The following is a 20,229-nucleotide window of genomic DNA, read 5'->3' as shown; positions in this document are numbered from 1 at the left end:
TCTCATAGCTCATTACTGGACACTTCATTGCACTCCAGAAAGAAGATATCCAGCTCCACCCACCAGAACACTGACACAAGCTTCCATAACCAGGAAACCTTGACAAGCCACCCATCCAAGCCCACCCACCAAGAGGAAACTCCACAAAAAAGAGAACTCCACAAACTGCCAGAATACTGAAAGGCCATCCCAAACGCAGCAATATAAACAAGATGACGAGGCAGAGAAATACCCAGCAGGTAAAGGAACAGAATAAATGCCCACCAAAGCAAGCAAAAGAAGAAGAGATAGGGAATCTACCTGATAAAGAATTCCAAATAATGATAGTGAAAATGATCCAAAATCTTGAAAACAAAACGGAGTTACAGATAAATAGATTAGAGACAAGGGTTGAGAAGATGCAAGAAAGGTTTAACAAGGACCTAGAAGAAATCAAAAAGAGTAAATATATAATGAATAATGCAATAAATGAGATCAAAAACACTCTGGAGGGAACCAACAGTAGAATAACAGAGGCAGAAGATAGGATAAGTGAGGTAGAAGATAGAATGGTAGAAATAAATGAAATAGAGAGTAAAAAAGAAAAATGAATTAAAAGAAATGAGGACAATCTCAGAGACCTCTGGGACAATGTTAAACACCCCAACATTCGAATCAGAGGAGTCCCAGAAGAAGAAGACAAAAAGAAAGACCATGACAAAATACTTGAGGAGATAATAGTTGAAAACTTCCCTAAAATGGGGAAGGAAATAATCACCCAAGTCCACGAAACCCAGAGAGTCCCAAACAGGATAAACCCAAGCCAAAACACCACAAGACACATATTAATCAAATTAACAAAGATCAAACACAAAGAACACATATTAAAAGCAGCAAGGGAAAGACAACAAATAACACACAAGGGTATTCCCATAAGGATAACAGCTGATCTTTCAGTAGAAACTCTTAAGGCCAGAAAGGAATGGCAGGACATACTTAAAGTGATGAAAGAAAATAACCTACAGCCCAGATTACTGTACCTAGAAGGATCTCATTCAAATATGAAGAAGAAATCAAAAGCATTACAGACAAGCAAAAGCTGAGAGAATTCAGCACCACCAAACCAACTCTCCAACAAATGCTAAAGGATCTTCTCTAGACAGGGAACACAGAAAGGGTATATAAACTCGAACCCAAACAATAAAGTAAATGGCAACGGGATCATACTTATCAATAATTACCTTAAACGTAAATGGGCTGAATTCCCCAACCAAAAGACAAAGACTGGCTGAATGGACACAAAAACAAGACCCCTATATATGTTGTCTACAAGAGACCCTCCTCGAAACAAGGGACACATACAGACTGAAAGTGAAGGGCTGGAAAAAGATATTCCATGCAAATAGAGACCAAAAGAAAGCAGGAGTAGTAATACTCATATCAGATAAAATAGGCTTTAAAACAAAGGCTGTGAAAAGAGACAAAGAAGGACACTACATAATGATCAAAGGATCAATCCAAGAGGATATAACAATTATAAATATATATGCACCCAACATAGGAGCACCGCAATATGTAAGACAAATGCTAAAAGTATGAAAGGGGAAATTAACAATAACAATAATAGTGGGAGACTTTAATACCCCACTCACACATATGGATAGATGAACTAAACAGAAAATTAACAAGGAAACACAAACTTTAAATGATACAGTAGACCAGTGAGACCTAATTGATATCTATAGGACATTTCACCCCAAAACAATGAATTTCACCTTTTTCTCAAGTGCACACAGAACCTTCTCCAGGATAGATCACATCCTGGGCCATAAATCTAGCCTTGGTAAATTAAAAAAAATTTGAAATCATTCCAAGCATCTTTTCTGACCATAATGCAGTAAGATTAGATCTCAATTACAAGAGAAAAACTAGTAAAAATTCCAACATATGGAGGCTGAACAACACACTGCTGAATAACCAACAAATCACAGAAGAAATCAAAAAATAAATCAAAATATGCATAGAAATGAATGAAAATGAAAACACAACAACCCAAAACCTGTGGGACACTGTAAAAGCAGTGCTAAAGGGAAGGTTCATAGCAATACAGGCATCCCTCAAGAAACAAGAAAAAAGTCAAATAAATAACTTAACTCTACACCTAAAGCAACTAGAAAAGGAAGAAATGAAGAACCCCAGGGTTAGTAGAAGGAAATAAATATTAAAACTTAGGGCAGATATAAATGCAAAAGAAACAAAAGAGACCATAGTAAAAATCAACAAAGCCAAAAGCTGGTTCTTTGACAGGATAAATAAAATTGGCAAACCATTAGCCAGACTCATCAAGAAACAAAGGGAGAAAAATCAAGTCAATAAAACTAGAAATGAAAATGGAGAGATCACAACAGACAACACAGAAATACAAAGGATCATAAGAAATTACTGTCAGCAATTATATGCCAATAAAATGGACAACGTGGAAGAAATGGACAAATTCTTAGAAACGTACAACTTTCCAAAACTGAACCAGGAAGAAGTAGAAAATCTTAACAGATCCATCACAAGCATGGAAATTGAAATTGTAATCAGAAATCTTCCAGCAAACAAAAGCCCAGGTTCAGACGGCTTAACAGCTAAATTATACCAAAAATTTAGAGAAGAGCTAACACCTATCCTACTCAAACTCTTCCAGAAAATTGCAGAGGAAGGTAAACTTCCAAACTCATTCTATGAGGCCACCATCACCCTAATACCAAAACCTGACAAAGATGCCACAAAAAAAGAAAACAACAGGCCAATATCACTGATGAACATAGATGCAAAAATCCTTAACAAAATTCTAGCAATCAGAAGCCAACACATTAAAAAGATCATACATCATGACCAAGTGGGCAAGGATTCTTCAATATCTGCAAATCAATCAATGTAATACACCACATTAACAAATTGAAAAATAAAAGCTATATGATCATCTCAATAGATGCAGAGAAAGCCTATGACAAAATTCAACATCCATTTATGATAAAAAAAAAAAAAATACCCCTCCAGAAAGCAGGAATAGAAGGAACATACCTCAACATAATAAAAGCTGTACATGACAAACCCACAGCAAACATTATCCTTAATGGTGAAAAATTGAAAGCATTTCCCCTAAAGTCAGGAACAAGACAAGGGTGCCTCCTCTCACCACTACTATTCAACATAGTTTTGGAAGTTTTGGCCACAGCAATCAGAGCAGAAAAGGAAATAAAAGGAATCCAAATTGGAAAAGAAGAAGTAAAACTCTCACTGTTTGCAGATGATGTGATCCTCTATATCAGTTCAGTTCAGTTCAGTCACTCAGTCATGTCCAACTCTTTGCGACCCCATGAATTGCAGCACGCCAGGCCTCCCTGTTCATCACCAACTCCTGGAGTTGACTCAGACTCACATCCATTGAGTCGGTGATGCCATCCAGCCATTCTCATCCTCTGTCGTCCCCTTCTCCTCCTGCTCCCAATCCCACCCAGCATCAGAGTCTTTTCCGGTGAGTCAACTCTTTGCATGAGGTGGCCAAAGTATTGGAGTTTCAGCTTTAGCATCAGTCCTTCCAAAGGACACCCAGGACTGATCTCCTTTAGAATGCACTGGTTGGATCTCCTTGCAGTCCAAGGGACTCTCAAGAGTCTTCTCCAACACCACAGTTGAAAAGCATCAATTCTTCGGCACTCAGCTTTCTTCACAGTCCAACTCTCACATCTGTACATGACTACTGGAAAAACCAAAGCCTTGAACAGATAGACCTTTGTTGGCAAAATAATGTCTTTGCTTTTGAATATGCTATCTAGGTTGGTCATAACTTTCCTTCCAAGGAGTAAGAGTCTTTTAATTTCATGGCTGCAATCACCATCTGCAGTGATTTTGGAACCCAAAAAAATAAAGTCTGACACTGTTTACACTATTTCCCCAACTATTTGCCAAGAAGTGATGGGACCAGATGCCATGATCTTAGTTTTCTGAATGTTGAGCTTTAAGCCAACTTTTTCAGTCTCCTCTTTCACTTTCATCAAGAGGCTTTTTAGTTCCTCTTCACTTTCTGCCATATAGGAAACCCTAAAGACTCCACCAGGAAATTACTAGAGTTAATCAATGAATATAGTAAAGTTGCAGGATATAAAATCAATGCACAGAAATCCCTTGCATTCCTATACACTAATAATGAGAAAATAGAAAGAGAAATTAAGGAAACAATTCCATTCACCATTGCAACGAAAATAATAAAATACTTAGGAATATATCTACCTAAAGAAACTAAAGACCTATATATAGAAAACTATAAAACACTGGTGAAAGAAATCAAAGAGGACACTAATAGATGGAGAGATACACCGTGTTCATGGATCGGAAGAATCAATATAGTGAAAATGAGTATACTACCCAAAGTAATCTATAGATTCAATGCAATCCCTATCAAGCTACCAACAGTATTTTTCACAGAGCTAGAACAAATAATTTCACAATTTATATGGAAATACAAAAAAAACTTGAAGAAGCAAAGCAATCTTGAGAAAGAAGAATGGAACTGGAGGAATCAACCTGCCTTACTTCAGGCTCTACTACAAAGCCACAGTCATCAAGACAGTGTGGTACTGGCACAAAGACAGAAATACAGGTCAATGGAACAAAATAGAAAGCCCAGAGATAAATCCAGGTACCTATGGACACCTTATCTTTGACAAAGGAGGCAAGAATATACAATGGAGAAAAGACAATCTCTTTAACAAGTGGTGCTTGGAAAACTGGTCAACCACTTGTAAAGGAATGAAACTAGAACACTTTCTAACACCATACACAAAAATAAACTCAAAATGGATTGAAGGTCTAAATGATAGACCAGAAACTATAACACTCTTAGAGGAGAACATAGGCAAAACACTCTCCGACATAAATCACAGCAAGATCCTTTATGACCCACCTCCCAGAATATTGGAAATAAAAGCAAAAATAAACAAATGGGGCCAAAATTAAAATTAAAAGCTTCTGTACAACAAAGGAAACTATAAGCAAGGTGAAAAGACAGCCTTCAGAATGGGAGAAAATAACAGCAAATGAAGCAACTGACAAAGAATTAATCTCAAAAATATACAAGCAACTCCTGCAGCTCAACTCCAGAAAAATAAATGACCCAATCAAAAAAAATGGGTCAAAGAACTAAACAGATATTTCTCCAAAGAAGACAAACAGATGGCTAACAAACACATGAAAAGATGCTCAACATCACTCATTATCAGAGAAATGCAAATCAAAACCACAGTGAGGTACCATTTCACGCCAATCAGAATGGCTGCTATCCAAAAGTCTACAAGCAATAAATGCTGGAGAGGGTATGGAGAAAAGGGAACCCTCTTACACTGTTGGTGGGAATGCAAACTAGTATAACCACTATGGATAACAGTGTGGAGATTCCTTTGAAAACTGCAAATAGAACTGCCATACAGCCCAGCAATCCCACTTCTGGGTATACACACTGAGGAAACCAGAATTGAAAGAGACACGTGTACCCCAATGTTCATCACAACACTGTTTATAATAGCCAGGACATGGAAGCAACCTAGATGTCCATCAGCAGACGAATGGATAAGAAAGCTGTGGTACATATACACAATGGAGTATTACTCAGCCATTAAAAAGAATACATTTGAATCAGTTCTAATGAGGTGGATGAAACTGGAGCCTATTATACAGAGTGAAGTAAGCCAGAAAGAAAAACACCAATACAGTATACTAATGCATAATATGGAATTTAGAAAGATGGTAATGATAACCCTGTATGCAAGATAGCAAAAGAGACACAGATGTATAGAACAGTCTTTTGGACTCTGTGGGAGAGGGCGAGGGTGGGATGGTTTGGGAGAATGGCATTGAAACATGTATATTATCATATGTGAAACGAATTACCAGTCCAGGTTCGATGCATGATACAGGATGCTCGGAGCTGGTGCACTGGGATGATGCAGAGGGATGGTACGGGGAGGGAGGTGGGAGGGGGTTTCAGGATGGGGAACACATGTACACCCGTGACAGATTCATGTCAATGTATATGGCAAAACCAATACAATGCTGTAAAGTAATTAGCCTCCAATTAAAATAAATAAATTTATATTAAATAAATAAATAAAACTTAGACTGTGAAGCAATCATTTCCCCCCCCCCACATTTCTTACAATAAGAATCTCATCAGGAGTTCCCAATACCAACATTTACATTAATTATTTTATATCCCATATAATGAACAATAGATCCAGACATCTTTGATAGGTGTGAATTCCCAGTACCACTAGTGAGGTAGAAGTGCTGGGCCAATGCCTGGCTGTTCATAACTGAGTCACTTGGTCTCACACTTTATCCTTCTGGGGGAGGACATTGATTCAAAATCATGCTAGGGGCCTTTTATCAGAAACCTATTTACCCCTCACAACAATCTGAGGATACTACAATCTGAGGAAGAAGTTATTATCCATATTAGACACAGTCTTGTGATTTATCTTTCAGGTCACTTGAAACCAGTGAAAACCATTATTTTGTTTCTCTTTTTTTTTTTTCAAACTCTAAACTTTTTATTTTGTATTGGGATATAGCTGATTAACAACGTTGTGATAAAAAAAAAAGAAAAAGAAAAACCAATGTTGTGATAGTTTCAGGTGAACAATGAAGAAACTCAGCTATACATATACATGTATCCATTCTCCCCCAAACCCTTCTCCCATCCAGGCTGCCACATAACATTGAGCAGAGTTCCATGTACTACACAGTAGGTCTTTGTTGGTTTTGTTGGTTATCCCTTTTGAATATATCAATGTGTACATGACCTTCCCAAATTCCCTAACTATCCCTTCCCTTTGGGAAACTGAATGTTCATTTTCTAAGTTTGTGAGTCTCTTTCTAAAACTATAATCTTGAAATTACAAATGGAATGGGTTAAATGTAGAAACCTAAGATGAGTCACTAGGCAGAACTCTAATTCTTGAATTTCTCTGTTGTTGGAATTTGTACTTGCCTGACAGTTAATGATTTGTCTTTCGTACAAACTCTGACCTCCAAGATAGTGACTAAGTCTTCTCCATCTTTATAAGCCCACTATTGCTCATTGAATTCTGTCTTAAAGATACTCATTAAAAGTCTTCTGAATCAAATTCCCAGATATCAATACAAAACCATGGAAATGGTTTGGTGCCAGAGACTTAAGCAGAAGGCTCTGTTGCTGGAATCTTTTAGGCTAGGATGTCTCTCAAGCTTTAACCTTAATTTAATTTCACTTAATTTCATTAATTATAAGTAAATAAAAATAAATGTAAATATAAAATTCTTCCACCCTTCTTCACCCCCGACACTCCTATCACTGATGATGGGAGCTTTCATTTAACTTCCACCTCTATCCCATTTCATCTCCCAGAAGGAAGCACTATTATTGGCTATTATAGATCCTTTCTAATAACATCTTCTGTAGTTTGGGTATATGAAACACATTATTTTGATCTCTAAAAAGAAAATGTTCGAAATACATTTTTAAAAACTTATTTCTAGATATTAATATTATCTGCCCCATCAGCAACCCCACACTCCTGGTTAATAATTACTGTGCTAAATAAAGGGGCTTCCCTGGTGGCTCAGACGGTAAAAGAATTGCCTGCAATGTGGGAGACCTGGGTCAGGAAGATCCCTTGGAGGAGTGCATGGCAACCCATTCCGGCATTCTTGCTTGGAGAATCCCCATGAATGGAGAAGCCTGGCAAGGTACAGTCCATGGGGTTGTAAAGAATTGGACACAACTGAGCGACTAAGCACAGGACAAGGAATAAAGAGAACAAAACAATAAGGCAGGGATTCAAGGAAACTCTAATTTCCTTCCAAAATGCAATCTTCATTTTCAATCTCTTGGCACAAGATTCTACCTGGGAAGGAAGGCAGGAAGTCCTAGCAGTCACACCTGCTGCTACATGGAATATGGTGTATAAAGAGGGACTAGTCATGTTAGACATGTCATTGAGGTTAGTCATGTAAGAAAGAGATCATCAGAATGAAAATCCAAAGATAAACAAAACTATGAAAAACAAACATATGAAGTTTCCCCTAGAAGACACTCACCTATGGAGTTCTATAAACCAATTGCTTTTTCATTAAAAAAAAAAAAAATTATATACCCCTGGTTTCATGCCAGAATATTTCACTAACACACAAAAGTAAGTATAAGCTAACAAACACACATGGAAAAGGCATAACAATAATACTTGATCTTTTATTTACTTCTTATAGGTGGAATAACAGAGAGAAGATCAGGCAGTTAGTTTCTAATTTTCCCACTCTGGCTTCTCCTGAGAATTCAATGCATGGGTCATTTTGTTAAATGTGAATGGACCAATAGAGCAGGCATAAACACAGACCAAGTACAACCAGCTGGAGACCAGAACATTCCAATGTCAGTGTCTGTGTTTCCAATTTTGAGTAGTAACGCCAATTATGGAAACCAAGGCCTTAGCTAAGTATCTTCCCAAGAGAACTGTTCTCTCCAGTGGATTTGTCTCATTACTTTTTGACACTTTCCTCCTAATAAGAACCCCAAGGAAAACTGACCTCTCACCATTTTCTTTTTTCAGTACTTTTCTTAATTGCTAACCAAGAGTCCAGTTTGTTATATATTATCCTAAGCAATCCAAATCCTCAACTAGAAATCAATCTGAACGTGCCAAGGAAAGGGTTAGCTTGCTCATTTTCCTTTGAGAGAATAGTTGAGACATTACAATATGCAAAATGCTAGAGAAAGAACAGGGACAGAGCTTTTGAAGTTTTGCTTATCTACACACAAGTCTACATGGATATTAGGAAGCCAAAATGATGCTACAATACTGTTCAAAGGAAAATAATTCACATTGGTTTCAGCCAGTCACTTCATTTGAAATTCCTAATATTTACAGCCATTAAAAAAATACATATTGCATAATCCTAGCATCAAGAACTCATATGGAAGCATTTAAAAAATACTCATGAGATCCAAGAATAAACGTATTAAACAAGAGGTTGTAAATGATGCTTACCTGTTCTCTCGGAGTTTCTGGATATATTTATACTTGTTAGACAGCATGCCATTAGATGCAATCACTGCCTGAATATATATGATACAAGACAATTCTTTAGTCAGCACATTTAGTCCCGCAATCATGGGCTCATGACTAACAGAGAAAAGAGAGAGTGACAGAGAGGGAGAAAGACAGGGAGGGAAAGAGGAAAAGGGATCAAGGAAGGTGTGGAAAAAATACATTCATGGAAAGAAATACTTCTCATAACTTACATCTCGCACCACAGGAGAAAAATTCTGACTTTCAAGAGGCTGTGTCGCATCTGATAGTATCTGAAAAGGAAATGAAATTGGAAAAAGATAAATGATGTTGCAAAGAAGGCATCTTGCAATTTTATCTATATTAAAATATTAGTCAAAGGAAAAAATGTTTAGAAAAGTTTTTTGAAAATCACTGAATTGTATAATTAATTGGCAAAAGGAGTCTTCTGCAAGCAATGAATTCTGCCCCCAAAACATGTTTATTCAGTACAATTTCCAATTCCAAAACCTTAATCACATTTGCTTACTGGAAACACAAAAAACTTAGACTTCCCCACCAGTTAGATGTGTCTCATTGAGTGTATGTTCTTTAGTCGCTCAGTCATGTCCAACTCTTTGCTACTCTTTGAACTGTAACCCGCCAGGCTCCTCTGTCCGTGGGAATTTTCAGGCAAGAATACTGGAGTGGGTTGCCATTTCATTCTCCAGGGAATCTTCCTGACCCAGGGATCAAACCCACAAACCCTGTGTCTCCTGCATTGCAGGTAGATTCTTTAACCCCTGAGATACCAGGGAAGCCTGTGTCAAGTTGAGCATGCTGGCAAATATCACCACAAGCTTTATCACCACAGTCCTCACTCTGAGGACCTCCATCCCATCCCAAAGGCTCAGCCTGTTCTATTAGCAATAGAAAATGGGGTATGCTACCATAGGGAGTCTCCCTCAGGTCAGCAATGGTTCCCTATATAGACACATCAGCATTTCAGAAGCGTCAAGGAAAATGACCTGACCCAGTAGACTCAAAAAATCCTTCATACCCTTCCCATTATCTCACAAAAGTATGAGTCGATGGCCAACAACAAAAGCCACACCTCATACTGACACCCCAGCATTCCAATCCTTCTCATTTCCTCCAAGGGATCCAACCTTTGAATAGATGCCAAAGGGTAAAGATCCGATAAGTATGACTGCTTCTAAGGGGTGGGGCCTTAAGGCCAATGAGACAATCAAGACCCTACAGTACTCACCCAACTAAGAAAGTGTTAAATGTACCTACCAGATGCTGGCAGAACAGTATTTATTTACTGTATTAAATGAAATACAAAACTACTTCCATGTATCTAAAACAGATACCTAGGCTCACTATTCCTGGGAAAACAGCAAAAAAAAAAAAAAAAGACAGGTATACATATTTATAAGCCAGGCATTCTTAGGGGAATGGATGAAACTGACACTTGGGGTCTTCCCACTGCCTCTTTCTCCCAGCTACCTTTGGAGTATTTCCTTCTCAAGCTGACTCCTCCACCTACCAACCCTGTCAACGAGGCAAGAGCCATTTATAGATAATAAAATGAGTTCACATCTCACTCAGTATATGGTTAAATCACTCAACTCCTATGTATCTTTTCACTCTCTCTCTCTGCTCTTCATCTCTAATTCTATAGCCTTATGTAGGCCTTACTGGGACCATGGGAACTACCTCCCACATCTCTTCCCTCCATTTATCTCCAATCTGAAACACAAATCTGATTGTTTGTATTTAAACAGGCTCCTGTGCTTGTTTAAAATAATTCAGTAGATTTCCATTGCCTTCGAGTTAGTCTCAAGCTCCCTCTGTAGTCTGGCTCTGCCTCTCTTGCCTCAACCCCCGCATTGGCCTCACACCCAACACTCCGATCATGTGAACAGCCTGGAGCTGGGTACCCACATCACGTCCTCACCTGCCTCTTGGCCACACCATGTAGCCAACTCACATGTTACTCTGCTGCTTCCAACTCCTTCGTTTTGTTCTCCGAGATGCAGCTGAAGAACTGCCTTCTCTGTGAAGAGAAGCCTTTATCAAAGTGAAAGTCACTCAGTTGTGTCCACCTCTTTGTGACCCAATGGACAATACAGTCCATGGAATTCTCCAGCCCAGAATACTGGAGTGGGTAGCCTTTCCCTTCTCCAGGGGAATTCCCAACCTAGGGATTGAACCCAGGTCTCCCACATTACAGGCGGATTTTTTACCAGTTGAGCCACAAGGGAAGCTTATCAAAACCTGCCCCCAAACAGACCTGGAAATTAGGAACTGCACTTGGCATCTTGCTGTAAGGCTACTAATTGTAAGATGGCAAATATTCAATAAATATTTTAGTGGATACATGCAGTCATTATTGAAAATTCAGAGCATTTTTTCCCCAAGAAAATAATAATTGTCACGAGTCCACCTAAAGAGAGGCAAATATCAAACAAAGACAAAAGGTTGCTCTGGGACTTCCCTGGTGGTCCAGTGGCTAAGACTCCCCCTCTCCCAATGCATGGGGCCTGGGTTCGATCCCTGCTCAGGGAACTAGATCCCACATGCCGTAACTAACAGTTCACCTGCCACAACTAAAGATCCAGCATGCCGCAACAAAGATCGAGATCCCTTGTGTCATAACTAAGACCTGAGACAGCCAAATAAATAATTTTTTTTTAAAAGGCTGCTAAATTACCACATTTAACTGTCTCCCTTGCTAGAATTCATCCAATACAAAACTGCAAGCACAGCCTCCTGAAGCATGTGGTAGGTCTTGTCACTTTCACATATAACACTTTTGAGGCTCATCACTCTTTTCTAAATTAATTTCAAGCTATTTTCCCAGTGTTAAGACCCCTTTTAACATGGAACCAATATATTTACCTTAATTCCATCTGATCTGACAGTACACAGAAACCTTATGTTAAATTAGCTCCCACCTTTGCTCCCCCATCTACATCGCACAGTATGCCTCCTACTTCCACTTTCCCGACTTGCTCAACTGGACAGATCCTCTCCCTCCACAACGTCATTAGCATCTTCCTGTGACTATCACATTCCATCTTTCAGTAGAATTGCACACGTGTCTTACGCCCTTCTTGGACCTCATGCATCTATAGGTCAGCAGCTGTGTTTAAATTCTCTTCATTTAGATGTCTGCCTTGTTCCAATAGACAATAAATATCTATTGACTTCAACTGAAACAAAACTTCCACATTGGTTCAAAAGGATATCCTATGCCCTGGAATGCTATAGGGTCTGTCCCGTCAAAAAAGAAAATCAGGGGGAAACAGGACAGTGCATATACAGCTATATCTTGTTTTATTGTGGTTCAACTTACTGTCATTTACAGATATTGATTTTTTTCTTCATTGAAGATTTGTGGCAACTTTGTATTGAGCAAGTCTATTGGTGCCCTTTTTCCAACAGATTTGCTCACTCTGTGTCTCTGTCTCACATTTTGGTAATTCTCACAATATTTCAAAATTTTTCATTATTTTTACTTTTGTTATGCTAATCTGTGATCAGTAATCTTTGACATTACTATTGCCAAAAAGATTATGACTGACTGAAGGCTCAGATGATGGTTAACATATTTTAGCAATATTCTTTCTCTTTTTTAAAATTGAACTATAGTTGATATGGGCTTCCCTGGTGGCTCAGTGGTAAAGAATCTGCCTGAAATGCAGGAGATGCATGTTCGATCCCAGGGTCTGGAAGATCTCCTAGAGGAGGGCATGGCAACCCACTTCAGTATTCTTACCTGGAGAATTCCATGGACAGAGAAGCCTGGTGGGCTACAGTCCATGGGGTCACAAAGAATTGGATACAACTGAAGCAACTTAATTGGAGAAGGCACTGGCAACCCAATCCAGTACTCTTGCCTGGAAACTCCCATGGACAGAGGAGCCTAGTGGGCTGCAGTCCACGGAGGAGCCTGGTGGGCTGCAGTCCATGGGGTCGCTAAGAGTCAGACACGACTAAGCGACTTCACTTTCACTTTTCACTTTCATGCATTGGAGAAGGAAATGGCAACCCACTCCAGTGTTCTTGCCTGGAGAATTCCAGGGACAGGGGAGCCTGGTGGGCTGCCCTCTATGGGGTCGCACAGAGTCGGACATGACTGACGTGACTTAGCAGTAGCAGCAGCAGCAGAAGCAACTTAATACACACACATAGTTGATATATAATACTGTATTTCTTAATTAAGGTATGTATGTCATCTTTAGACCTATGGTTATTGTACACTTAACAGACTATAGTATAGTTTAAACATAACATATATGCACTGGGAAACCAAAAAATTTGTGTTACTCATTTTATTGTGATATTCATTTTATTGCAGTGGCCTGAAACTAAACCCCAGATATATCCAAGGTACTTTAAATATAGCTTCATACTGTTATCAAAAGAACATAGATAATATACTTAATTTTTTAGTGTCAAGCAGGTACACATATTATCAAGACTACATAGAGACAGTCATCAGTTTTTACATATGTCCAGTGCTGAGACTGATGCCTCCAAGACAATCCCACCACCCTGTTTGGAAGACCGATCTTCCAGAGAAAGAAATGGCCACCCACTCCAGCATTCTTGCCTGGAGAATCCCATGGACAGAGTAGCCTGGCAGGCTACAGTCCATGGGGTTGCAAAGAGTCAGACACGACTGAAGCAACTTGGCAGCAGGGACATATAAAAGGAAGAAGGTGTTAAAATTTAGAGAAGTTGGTTGTGTCAACAAATCTAAGCACTTTTCTTAGATGTAGCTGCCAATGTGGAAGCAGTGGCTGGGATGCTAAGCAGAGAGAAACTGAGAAGAGCTTGTGGATGACCACAGGGGGAAAAAAAAAAACAAAAACACTGGAGTTTAAGTTCAGCTGAAGGGGATCCTAATAAAGGTCAGATTTCCATTTGGGATCCTGAAGATTATATTCTAAATAAAGGGTCAACTGAAAAATGTAGTTCTCCAAAGGACCAAGACTCAGCTTTGGAATCACTTCCATTCTTAACTAAACGGAGGTGATTTTCTCCTAGCCTCCTTGCCGGAAACAAAGAAAATCTTCTCTATGACACACACACACACCATCCAGAGCCTATTCAATCAAAAATAAACAGGCATATTAAATAATAAGAACGGACTAAAAACCAAGAAAAAGTAAAACAAAGAACATTAAACAGACCCAAGAAGTTCATTAGAAGTATCAGAAGTGTTTTTAAACTCTGATTAATATGTTCATAAAATAAAATTTTCCCATAAAAGGCACAGCTAATCCACAGTTATAAGTCAAGACACTAGGTCCCTTTAGGAAGGAGAGTCGGGATAGTGCTGGGAGAGGCACAGGGGATTTCTGGGATGTTAACCTTGTTCTCGGAGAAGGCGATGGCACCCCACACCAGTACTCTTGCCTGGAAAATCCCATGGACGGAGGAGTCTGGTGGGCTGCCGTCTATGGGGTCGCACAGAGTCGGACACGACTGAAGGACTTAGCAGCAACCTTGTTCTAGTTTTCACCTTGTAGCGTTCACCTGCATGTCTTTGTGATAATTTATCATGCTATATACTTAAGTATCACTTATCTGTGACCCTTTAATATTGTATACTATCATATAATGTAAAAAAATTGTATTTGTTCTTTAACAAAAATTTTTTTTTATTTAAGGACTTCCCCAGTGGTCCAGTGGCTAAGACTCCATGCTCCCAATGAAAAGGGTCTGAGTTCGATCCCTAGTCAGGAAACTAGCATAGAATATGCTGTGGGTGCAGCCAAAACAAAATAAAAGAAAATTTCATTCAAATTTACTTAGCCCTCATCAGTTACATGGGCTAACTCTCAAACACACTTTACTAAGAATTTCATTGAATTGGCTTGTTTTTCTCCTAACATCTGTATGAGATCAACTGTACTCAATGAAAGGCAATTTTGACTAAGGACAATGAAAAACTGTGGTCTAAGGTCCAAGAAAACTAAACTTGTAGTTGAAATTTTGAAGCATGATCATTTGTGAATTGAAAATGGCTAGTAGCAACTTCTTAGATGGTAAATGGTGTCAGAGCAGCCAAACAAAATGACATTTCAAGAAATAATAGTCAAATGCTTTCATAAAGGCAAATTAGTATGCAACATTTTCCATAATTTGGCCTTATAAGCTAAGCATTGCACTAAAATGCATACCTGAAGGATTTGAAAAAATGAATTAAAGTCAAAAGCTCAGAGCTTGCCTGGTGGCTCAGTGGTAGAGAAACCATCTGCCAATACAAAAGACATGGGTTTAATCACTGGTCTGGGAAGATCCCACATGCCGTGGAGCAACTGAGCCCATGCACCACGGTTATTGAGCCTGTGCTCTAGAGCCAGGGAACAGCAACTATTGAACCCATGTGCCCTCAAACGCATGCTCCACGAGAGAAGCCACAGCAATAAGAAGCCTTCACACTGCAATGAAGAGGAGCCCCTGCTTGCGGCAACTAGAGAAAAGCCCTCACAGCAACCAAGACCCAGCACAGCCAAAAATAAATAAAATTATATTTTTTTAAAAAGGAAAGAAAGCCAAAGGCTCAGCAACAGCTCTTCTAGCTACTCCAAGACTCTTCTGGAGTCAAGTTGATCTAATAAATGCATTATGACTGAGGGGTTCTATTTCAGGTAGGGACAAAGTGCTAACTATCCCTTCTATACATCACAGCTATAAACTCTGGACAAAATACAAGCAAAACTAACTACATGACAGTTTCAGAGAATGAAGAAGAGCAGGCGGTTTGGGGAGAGTGTCAAAACTCGGAAGAAATAATCAGTGCTGAAATTGAGTGCTGTCCTTTTGGTATTGCCCTGAGGAGGGGCCGTGTGCTGTGAGGAAGTAGAAACAGGCAGCAAGCTTACTGACTTTCTGGTCTAAGGGAACAGGAACGAAACCCTAGGCACCACAGCCTGCTCCAGAATGTGAGCGGGAAATGCCAGAAATGACAGACTCAGATAAAAGTGAAGCCCAGCTTCCATGTCAGCTCTGGGTCGAGTCTGGAAGGACTGAGCATGCGCAGGTCAGACGACAAGCAGCCCAGAAAGGATGAAAAAGCTGAACTTTTACTTGAGATACCTGTCTCAGGTGAGACAGAGTTTTCAGTTTAAGTCTAGCCTCATTAATTGCCTGCTTAAAAAAAAAAAAAAAAAGCCAAATAAACCAAACAAAATCAACACTTTACAGAGAAATGTAACAATCTGGAATTTCCACAGCGTGAGTCTTCACTGGATCCACAATGTACTTCAAAATTATTCAGCTTAAGAAAATCAGAAAACTATGACCCGACTCATTCTCAGGGGAAAAGACAATCACTATATTTCAAGCTGAAGTTTACCCAGAATTTTGGAAATAACAAGTAGACCGTAGAGTGGCTTTTACAACTCTGCTCCATGTGATAAGGAAAACTACACTCAAGATAAATCAAAAGAAATTCTCAGGAGAAAAAAAAAAGAAATTTTAGAACTGCAAAAAAGAAAATCTGAAATAAAAAACTCATGTAAAGGGCTAATGAAAGTTATTGATTCTTCAGGGAAATGATCCCAGAGGGAAATGAATGAGCATCACTGCAAATAGTAAACGTCTGGGTAAATTACTTTTAAAATATATATATATGTGCCTTTCAGCCACTTAGACATTTACAGTTACAGAATGTTAGAACTGGAGGGACCATTAAGATTATGTATTATCAGGACTTCCCTATGGTCCAGTGGTTAAGAATCCGCCTGCCAATGAGGAAGACGGGGGTTTAATCCCTGGTCAGGGAACATCCCACATGCCACAGAGCAACTAAGCCCAAGCGCCACAATTAGAGAAGCCCACATGCCCTAGATCCTGTGCTCTGCAACGAGAGAAGCCCCTGCAGTGACAAACCGGAGCACTGCGACTAGAGAGTGGCCCCCGCTCACTACAGCCAGAGAAAGCCGGACACAGCGACGAAGAGCCAAAAAGGAAAAAGAATAACAGCAAATAAATTTTTTAAATATTTTTAAAAATTAAATATCATTTTATAGGTAAAATATCCGAGGTGCAGAAAGCAAGTGAGTGCCTGGCTCAAGGCCATAAAACAAGTTGACATCTCCAGTAAAATTTGACATTTGTACTATCCTTTCTCAAGCTACTTGAACTCAGAGTCAATTCCAGACACAGCTCAGGTCCAGCACCAGATGCGTCAGCAACCCTTCTCAGCCTTCACTTCTTCGTGTGCCTCAGTTCTCTAATCAGTAAAATAGGTTGATAATGGTACCTACCTGAGAGGGTGATCATGAGTATTTAAAAATTAAAATATATTAAGTAATCTGGGGACATCCCTGGTGGCCCAGTGGTTAAGAGTCCACCTTGCAATACAGGGGATGTGGGTTCGATCCTTAGTTGGGGAACTAAGATCTCACATGCCACACAGCAACTAGGCCCTTGAGCTGCAGCTAGACAGCTCGCGTGCTGCAAGTGCTGAGCCTGGGCGCTCCAGAGCAACTAGAAGGCTGATGCGCTGCACCAAAGGATTCCCGTGATGCACCCAAGACCCGATGCAGCCAAATAAACAACCTGAACACTGTCTAGAACATAGTAAGTGCTGTATAATATTGTTTCCAATCATAATAATGCCCGCTACCTGCATTTTCTAAAGCCTGTTATATCTCCCTGCTGACATATTCCAGGAGGAAAAATAAAGGGTCAAAACAGAATAGTAAGTGAAAGAAGATAGACTGGAAGTTGCACGTATTCAGGCCATATTACCTACTGCCCCATCTTAGTTTGAGAGCTCCTGGGTGAAACTGGATGAAAAGCACAAGAGCCACTCTTCAGACCTTGGGAACCTTGCCAGAGGCAGACAACCATCAGCAACAGAAATAAAGCATGATGGGTGTGAATGTTTAGGATAAATAATGAAACAAGAAAGCCTTTTTCTAACAGAGAAAGCGGAATTTAGATAACACAATACTGGGACTTCCTGGTAGTCCCATGACTAAGACTCTGCTCCCAAAGCAGGGGCCAGGATTCGATCCCTGCTCAGAGAACTCGATCCCACATGCCTGCAGCTAAAGATCCTGCATGCCACAACTAAGACCTGGCAGAGCCCAATAAATAAATAATAAAGGTAAATTCTTTTTTAAAAAATAGATAAACCCAGTATTTCAACAATCACTGATCACAGTGAATAATACATGACTAGAACATAGGCTGTCATTTAACTAAGCATTACTGATTAAACTCCAACAAAATATTCCATTTCTGATTTTTCAAATCCATGGCGCAGTGGTAAAGAATCCTCCTGCCAGTGCAGGAGATACAGGAGACATGGCTTCAATCCCTGGGTCAGGAAGATCTTCTGGAGCAGGAAATGGCAACCCACTCCAGTATTCTTGCCAGGAAAATCCCATGGACAGAAGACTCTGGTGGGCTACAATCCATAGGGTCAAAAAGAGTCGGACACAACTGAGTGACTGAGCGCACACATACACACACACACATCCAGTCACAGTACAGTAAGAACGCCCCAATATGAACTGATCTAGAAAGCAGAAGAAAAGTGGAAATAAAGTAAACCTCATCTCCAATGTCAGGAACATTCTTAATAAAGTATGCATAATGAGAGGCAAATGCAATTGTAATGAAGCATGATGGCAGTTACAAAATAACATTTCCCATGAAACAAGTAAGCAGAATGGGTGAAATAAGAGTGTCAGTAAGTGCTTTGGGGAAGGGCTGGCATTTCATTTTACAACAGATTTCTTAGATACAGAAGACCAGAACGTTCATAAGATCACTCCAAAGTTCTACTTATAGCCACAGAGATGTTGCTGATGCTACCAGTCCACTTACCATTTCTTCAACATAAGGGTAAAGCATGTCTCCAAAGTATTCTGTAGATTCAATTGGAAGCTGTGCTGGCAAATTGTCAATGGAACACATCAGAATCCCAGAGCCTTCCACACTAGGAGAAGCAACATGTTTCATTCAGATGGACAGAATTTATGTGTAAGTTCTAACTTTTCCAGATGTCTGCTTTATTATATATTTGTAATTTTGTGCCATGGTATATAAGAAAATAAACAAGCCTTTTCAAATAAAAGGCTTTCCCTTCTTCAGCAACCCATTTTGAAATGCAGTACATATATATGTGTGTGTGTGCATTTAAGTGCTCAAATTTGTATGTGGTTTTTCCACCAAGTTTTTAAATATATTGGAGCATATCTCTGGAAACTTGCATTGTTGTTGTTGTGCTCAGTCACTCAGTGTGGGTATTTTAGAGTAGCGTATAAAAGGAAGTAAATGATATATTGTTATGTATCTCTCCCCATCTAACAGCTTTAGCAAACTCACCTGTCATGAATAATATGCTGATCTGCATCATACATGCAAAAGGGACGCTCTATGGTCGTACACTCAGTCATAAACTCAATGGATCCTCCTGTGTCCGCTGAAATGTCACATATTGCCACAAGTCTGTAAATAACATCAATACTTAGATGAGAGCATGGATCTCTGGAGTTTCCAACAGAATTAAAAATGAATAAAAATGAAAAGTGCTTAGAAATTTTTTAAAGTAGGTGGCAAATATTTCTAAGGCTCTTAGCTCTTTTTCCTATGGCTCACTGTTCAGGAAACAGATCTTCTGGGATACAGAGAATCTTCCTGATAGGAGTTTTAGTCACCACAAGCAAAAAGAAAAAGAGGAAGAGGAAGACAGGAAACGAAAAGAGATGAAACAAAAAGGAAAAATCCCTTCCCCATAAACACTGCTATATATAAAATAGATAACTAGTAAGGACTTATTGTACCATGGGAACTCTACTTATTACTCTGTAATGGCCTACAGGGAAAAGAACCTAAAAATGAGTGGATATAGATATATGTGGGCTTCCCTGGTGGCTCAGCAACAGAGAACCTGCCTGCAATGCAGGAACCACAGGAGACATGGGTCCAATCCCTGGGTCAGGAAGATCCCCTAGAGGAGGGCATGGCAGCCCACTCCAGTATTCTTGCCTGGAGAATCCCATGGACAGAGGAGCCTGAAGGGCTATAGTCCAGAGTCACAAAGGGTTGGACAGGACTGAAGTGACTTAGCACGTATGCACACATATGTATTGTATAACTGGTTCACTTGCTGTACACCTGACGCCAACACAACATTGTA

The 20,229-nt window shown here is 39.5% G+C and overlaps 1 protein-coding gene across 15 annotated transcripts in view; it reads right to left on the bottom strand.

The window, feature by feature from the left end:
- Positions 1-20,229, bottom strand: part of AASS (aminoadipate-semialdehyde synthase) — an 82,519-nt gene that overhangs the window by 37,287 nt on the left and 25,003 nt on the right. For all 15 annotated transcript variants that reach the window (XM_086395884.1, XM_086395879.1, XM_086395886.1 and 12 more), the window contains 4 exons: positions 19,416-19,538; positions 18,915-19,026; positions 9,305-9,364; positions 9,051-9,118 (listed from right to left, as the gene is read on the bottom strand). In XM_086395884.1, the coding sequence (XP_086252010.1) occupies positions 9,051-9,118; positions 9,305-9,364; positions 18,915-19,026; positions 19,416-19,538 (363 nt within the window). The remainder of the gene's footprint in view (positions 1-9,050; positions 9,119-9,304; positions 9,365-18,914; positions 19,027-19,415; positions 19,539-20,229) is intronic.

This window comes from Bos grunniens, chromosome 4, assembly GCF_055505025.1.
Source record: "Bos grunniens cultivar Pamir isolate PY7600 chromosome 4, Bosgru_T2T1.0, whole genome shotgun sequence".
In the NCBI taxonomy this organism is placed as follows: Eukaryota; Metazoa; Chordata; class Mammalia; order Artiodactyla; family Bovidae; genus Bos; species Bos grunniens.
The sequence above is the reverse complement of the archived record's forward strand: the minus strand, read 5'-3'. Positions and strand labels throughout refer to the sequence as shown.